The sequence below is a fragment of the Corvus hawaiiensis genome, chromosome 5 (genome assembly GCF_020740725.1).
Source record: "Corvus hawaiiensis isolate bCorHaw1 chromosome 5, bCorHaw1.pri.cur, whole genome shotgun sequence".
Taxonomy (NCBI): domain Eukaryota; kingdom Metazoa; phylum Chordata; class Aves; order Passeriformes; family Corvidae; genus Corvus; species Corvus hawaiiensis.
Window position 1 is genome coordinate 33,521,128 of NC_063217.1, and position 6,642 is coordinate 33,527,769.

General features: G+C 38.3%; 1 protein-coding gene across 2 annotated transcripts in view; it reads left to right on the top strand.

Annotated features, from left to right (window-relative positions):
* The window catches only part of ACSL1 (acyl-CoA synthetase long chain family member 1), a 38,601-nt gene extending 32,686 nt beyond the window's left edge, over window positions 1–5,915 (top strand). For both annotated transcript variants that reach the window (XM_048304166.1, XM_048304167.1), the window contains exons 16-21: window positions 150–238; window positions 2,635–2,751; window positions 3,111–3,254; window positions 3,803–3,904; window positions 4,006–4,077; window positions 4,277–5,915. In XM_048304166.1, coding sequence (XP_048160123.1) covers window positions 150–238; window positions 2,635–2,751; window positions 3,111–3,254; window positions 3,803–3,904; window positions 4,006–4,077; window positions 4,277–4,417 — 665 coding nt within the window. In that variant the 3' untranslated portion in view covers window positions 4,418–5,915. The remainder of the gene's footprint in view (window positions 1–149; window positions 239–2,634; window positions 2,752–3,110; window positions 3,255–3,802; window positions 3,905–4,005; window positions 4,078–4,276) is intronic.
* Window positions 5,916–6,642: the final 727 nt, after the last annotated feature.

The window sequence follows — 6,642 nt, forward strand, 5'->3', positions numbered from 1 at the left end:
GGGATATCTGAGAATTTAATGTTTCAGTCCTGGCAAATTTAAGCTACCAGAAATCAGTTTTCCATCTTTCTTCAGTGTGTAAGCAGCTTACTTTTTTCAGGATCTGACTAAAAAGCAGCAGGCTATTGAAGTGTTACTCTGTTTAATAGGTCATGTCGGAGCACCAATGCCATGCAATGCCATCAAGCTTGTTGATGTACAAGAAATGAATTACTTCGCTGCCAAAGGAGAGGGTGAGGTAAGTAATTTTGGAAAGTCAGTATGAGCCTCTTGGGAAATCTTGTAAAATGGGTTTTTTGTTCCTGAAATAACTGAGATTAGTAGAAGTGCTAAACATGGCCTGCTACCTAAAATCTAAGATGTCCGCATGCAATATCAGTTAATGATTCACAGAAGCAAACCAGGAAATAGTATATTGGAGGGCAGAAGAAACAGCTTCCATAGTAATCTGTTATCCCACAGGTTAACAGAGGGTTATATGACCATACATAAGGTTGTATGACCAAGGCAGCATCTTCCAGCTGCGGAATAGCTGGGAGGTGTAGCCACCTCATACTGCAGTTATCCTTCAGCAGAATGCTGGCAGAGGGCTTCCCTCCCACTCCACTGCCGTGGGCCAGAGAACAGCTGATGCATGTAGCCACTTACCCAGCTTGTGATGTGTAAGATGAGGTAATTTAAAGTGGCTGGAAACTTCTAAGAGAAATGGAGATCAAGTGCCATGAAGGCTGATGATGATTTGTGATTCCTGCCTGTACATTTTTCTGAACTTTTTTCATTTGCAGTCTGCACAAATTGAACATGTATTTTTTACAAATTGCATTTTGAGGACCCACCTTTATATGTGATGCTTTATGCTGTCTTTTAAAATACTGTTTTGAAGTAAAATATATACAGGTTTAACTTTGTGTATATACTTTGAAGAGCTGTTCATATAGTAATTTATTTTCCCCAAGCCTCGAAAGCAGATTAACTGTGGTGTCTTTCATATGCTTTCAAGAGGCTATTGGGGCAGCTGGGGGAAGGAGAAATTAAAAGTAGCTTAAGCAAGTAACTAATTTGTGGCTACAAAGGATTTATAATCTTTATTTGTTTTGGTTGTAATTTGTATGAGACTAGAGACAAATCATTGGGCTTTAATTCCCAGAAATACTCAAGGATTTAGTTGGTCTTGGTGGTGGGAAACTGCTTGCAAATGGAGAACAATGTCAAAATTATTCTGTCTTGCATATGACTCCGTATTTAGTCTTCATCAATAATTTTTGCTTCACTTTCAGTATGCTCTTAAAGCTTGGTCTGCTAGAGGAATTGAGTATAAATTCTTATAATAATAAATAGTTAAATAGTTTTTAAAACAAAAAAACTCCTAAAAGTGTTTTGCTTGCACCTAGTGTGAAAGTTTGCTGCATTAGGAGTTACTTTAGACTTGAGTAAAAATGGTAGCACCTTAATATATCAGACGCCATCTTAGGCCTGAAAGACTAACTTCCTCAGTATAAACTATTCTAAATATAACAAAAGAAGTGTTGTAACTTACTTCACAGCACCCAAACCCCATGGCTATGGAATTGCCTCTCCTTATCCATTTGCCTAAAATAAATATTCCTCCTTATTTTCTGCTTTTTATCTGGGTTAAACATTTCTAGTCCCCTTTTCTGAGAGTAAGCTTTCAATATTCTCTGCTCTGTCAAGCCTTGCTTTTCACTTTTGCCAGTTATCACTGTTCAAGAGGAATAAATTTGTGAATTGAATTATATACGAGCATGTGTGGAGGAGGTCTCAGCGCCAGATAGCAGGATACAGATAAATGGTTGGCTGTCTCTACTGGGAAAAGCTGTCACCTACTGCCTTCCTGTGATTTGTAGGAGCCATGAAAAATTAACGTTTGATTGGTCAGTCTTTAACTTGACTGGGATGTGTAGAGTTCTCTTTTATTCATATCCTTCCAGATAAGGTCTGTTTTATAACAGAAGTGACTTGGTTTGTAAAATATGACTTTGGTTTGGTCCCAAGTTTGGTAGGCTCCATGAGGTCATTAGAGCCCTCACTAATTCTCTGATCTCCCTCCTATTGACAACATCTCATGTTCATTGTATTGTAGTTCACCAGCATGCTGGGTAGGCACTGAAAATAGGTGGGATGAGTCTTTCAAGAATCGATTGCTGGACTACATTAGTAATTCCTTCTAGTCTAATTTTTGGACAACAAATGTGCCATTTGCTTGACACACAACTTTTCTTTTCCCTGCTAGTTTTAGCACAATGCCCCTGCTGTTTACCAAAGCTGAAATGAACATGTTGCCGGGCTGAGAGATAGTATTTCTGGATCTAGCCAAATTTTTTCACATAAATAAAAACAAATTTTTTCTGACAGGTTCCAATTATTCAAATAGTGGGTAGGAGCACTGCTGCTAGAATGGAAGAGAACAGATCATTCCAATTGCTTCTTATTATATTTCACACCATTGGAAAATGTTAGGTCTCCAAAAACCATGAGTAGAAATTCCTGTACAAATGCAAACTTCCTCTTGCCTTTTCAATGGGAGTTAAGAACTGTGGGAGAAAGCATTTGTTGCTAGTAATGATTGCTAACTTTCCTTCATAGAAGCATATATTAACAAATGGCTCTTTTCAGGTGTGTGTCAAAGGGCCAAATGTGTTTCGTGGCTATTTGAAAGATCCAGAAAAAACAGCAGAGGCTCTGGACAAAGATGGCTGGCTTCACACGGGAGATATTGGAAAATGGCTACCAGTAAGTTAACTTACATAGCTGGAATGGTACTTTCATAGTTATGAGCAGAAATTTAATAAATATATTAGAGAGCACTTGGTATTGAACAGAATTAGTTAGGTGAAAGACAAGAATTTGTGGATAATTACTGTTGTAGATAAATCTGTGTGCCTGGGGCTAAAAAGGTATTGACAGTGCCAGTCCTGAGGCTTTCCCCAGTTTACATGAGATGGATACATAACCTGTTTTCTTCTAACATTAGTTTTACAGTTCTCTGGCTCTAGCACAGTTTTACTGTGCCAGTGTGGCATGCCTAAGCTGTGTAGATTGGTTTTTCACTTGAAGTGCCTCCTCTGAGTGAAAGTTATTTCTGTTAACAGAATGGTACATTGAAGATCATTGACCGGAAAAAACATATATTTAAACTAGCCCAGGGAGAGTACATAGCACCAGAGAAAATAGAGAATGTGTATCTGAGATGTGAAGCTCTTGCACAGGTGTTTGTCCATGGAGAGAGCTTGCAGGTAAGAATTTTTCAGGTAATTGTAAAAATTAATGCAAAAGGAGACTGCAGAAAAGCCTTTCTTCCTTCTGCCCACCTCAAACTTTGGGACTGGAATTTAAATTTTTATCTTCAATTTTTATTGTTACACATTTTAGTTCTGATTGGATTCCAGCAGTTACAGAGCATGTTTCTGGATTTAGTTTCAGACCAGGTAGTGGAGCTGAACTAATTTGCATACTAATGATTGAATATAAATTGCTAACAGTGTGCAGGGGGAAAACCCAAAAAACAAACAAACACCGAAACAAACCCCTACACACCAAGAAAGAACCTGGATATCTTGGGGGTTTTCAAGTGTAAAGAGAAATGTGGGTCTTCAGAAGCTGAACTGAAAGAATTACTCTTAACTGCACTCCTGTGTTCAGGTAGCAGAAAGCTGCTGACTCTGATCCTATAGCAGGATCAGAAATGCTCCCCAAAGCCTAGCTGACTAGTAAGAAATGTGTAGCAACTCAAGTGTTGACTTAAAGTGTTGGGAATTTTTGTCAAGCTTTTTTCTTTTTTTAGGCCTTCTTAGTAGCTGTTGTGGTACCTGATCCTGATACTCTGCACAACTGGGCCAAGAAAAAGGGAGTTGAAGGCTCCTATCAAGAGCTATGCAAAAACAAGGTAAGGCATATCTAACTGAACAGTTAGCTGTTCTGCATCAGCTTCTTCAAGTTGATGCTTATGCAAGCATGAAGCTATACAATGTATTTCTGTATCCACAGGATGTAAAAAAATACATTCTGGAGGACATGGTGAGAGTTGGGAAAGAATCTGGTTTGAAGTCATTTGAACAGGTATGTTGCTTGTGAGAACCAAATACCTAATTCTTTAAACTTCTTAACACCGATATGATCTGATTCTCCAGAGACTGCTTTTAATTTCTGTCTGGAAAACTTCTCAAGTGACAGGCTTTGTTATGATGTTTGGGCAAGTTTTTAATAGTCTTGTCTATTCCAAGGAATACCGCTTGGCTAGTAACTTTTTATTTTCCAGGTGAAAGACATTTTCCTGCACACTGAAATGTTTTCTGTTGAAAACGGGCTGTTGACACCAACACTGAAGGCAAAGAGACCAGAACTGCGAAAATACTTCCAGTCACAGATAGATGAACTCTATGCTAATGCCAAAATGTAATTGTGAATGGAATGAGGAAAGTGGCACATGTCTGTCTACTGTTGGCCTTCATATCTGTATTTTGACTACAGCAAAAATAGGGAAGGAAACTGTGCAATCATTAACTTGTACAAAAATGGGTACTTGCCATAGGAACATTGAAGAAATGGAACACTGCCTTACTGTCAAGCTGTGTTGCATACTGTTTTTATGGTGACCTATTAATTCCAAAAAGAGCCTTAACTATAAATGGTAAATATATGTAAATTATTTAATATTTCCTTGGTCAAAAATGGGACTCACCTTCACCAAGGAGCTAAGGTTTTATTGCCAGCATGTTTGCTGTCTGCAGTGTGTTTTGCAGTTGTCAATTCCACAAAGGATTTGGCAGCTTTGAAAATGCCTCTAAGTATCTTGCATCCTCAGAAAAATTACTTAATCTCTTCAAAAAAACCCCACCACTCAACCACCAAAAAACCCAAACCCTTACAGTTGCATAGCTGGTATCACATCTTTTGTTAGTCCCAGTATTAACTGGGGCAAGGCATCTGAGCTGTATCTCCCTTCTACATCTGCAGCCAGTTATGATATGTACTTCTATAAGGTAGAAGCCAGCACTCCACACAAAAAAGAGTGATGAATAGAAGTTCCTCAGAGTAAGTCTGCATGTGGTGGTTCTGCACTGTGTGGATGCAGTTCATTCAGCAAGTGTAGCCTCTGCTACAGTAGCATGATTCTGGAGTGGTGCCAGCCTCGCAAATGAGAGGATCCCAACTCTGGCAAGAACACTAAAGACCTAAAAACCCAATCAGGAGGCTGGGCTTGCTAACAGTCAGGGTAAACATTGCACCTGTCCTAGCCACTTGTTTCCCTGTAATGAACTTGTATTTAAAATGCATTTTATAAAAATGCGCCAGGCCCTCTGTAAGTGGAAGAGCTTCTGACATAACCTCTGTTTTCTGTGCTTTATGTATGAGCCACTGAGTATTCTTCACTGAATAGCAAAATAGGTCAGGTAGAATTGTTTTTGCCTGATGCTTTGCAGCAGTTGGAATTATTTATATATGCCAACAGAACTGTGTGTTGGCCCAGAATAGTACTTGTTCAGGGATAAAAACCTAATTCCCAGATAAATTGCAAAATAATAACTAGTTATCTTTTGTTTGAAAAATCAGCAGAAATAAGCCTTATTTACAGCATAAGTCTTTTGCTATCCTTAACAGAGTTGGTTTTGCATTAACATTCATTGCTGTTTTTTGAAAACATGGATATATGTAAAAATACAAGCACAACAAGGTTTGCACTAAGATTTGTGTGTGATTGTAATGCACTACTCTGTAGCATAATTTCATATGTGTATGCAATTCAGGTACACAAATCCAAGTCAACTGTTAGAGCAGTAGTTTGTTACATTGAAATTCAAATGTTTGCTTAGTGTTGGCTATTTCTATGTTTTATAAAACCAAAACAATTTTCAAAACCAATGAAGGAAACCAAAATAAATATTTCTGCATTTCAATGCTGTGATGTATTTGTTTATTAAGGAAAAATGCTGCTGGCTAACAAGCCCAGGTGTAATATTCTAACTGGCAAGCTGTAAAACTCCACTGCTACAGACATGCTAAATACAGTGTAAAGGCTGGTTGTTTACACTTTTACTGTTGGAAAGTGACTTTTCATGTTTAAAGTGTTGGTCAATATTTGTAAGAAAGGGATACTGTTGTATGTAACTTTCTTTTTCAGTACATTACTAAACAAGCAAGTCTTTAATTTTTTTTGTCTTTTTCCTGACAGTTGTGTTCTTACTAGCACCTCAACTGACTTTAACTTGAGTGAAAGCTGGAGTTTTCTGAAACTCTTATCAGCTCCTGGGTGGTGGTGGTAGTGGGTTTCCTTATGCCTGCCCTCACACCATGCATTTGGCTTAAATCAGGGGTATGGTATGAAAGATTTCAGGGGCAGAGTTACCAGAGCATAGATGAAGCACTACCACCAGGACACTGTTTAAAGCTCCATGTGAATACAGATGTCATTGTGAGATACTAAGCAAACATCTGTTCCTACCCATTGAAGAGTTTCTCCTCTTAAGTAATTTTGTATGTTCCTCTATACATTTCTTCCACACTGAAGGAAACCTAAACCAAATTTGTCAGTTATTCAATAACATACTCAGATGTGTGTGTGCTGCTTGGAAAGACAGGGAAGTGTCATCACCCCTCTCCTACTGGAGATAGCTGAGAGAGGGA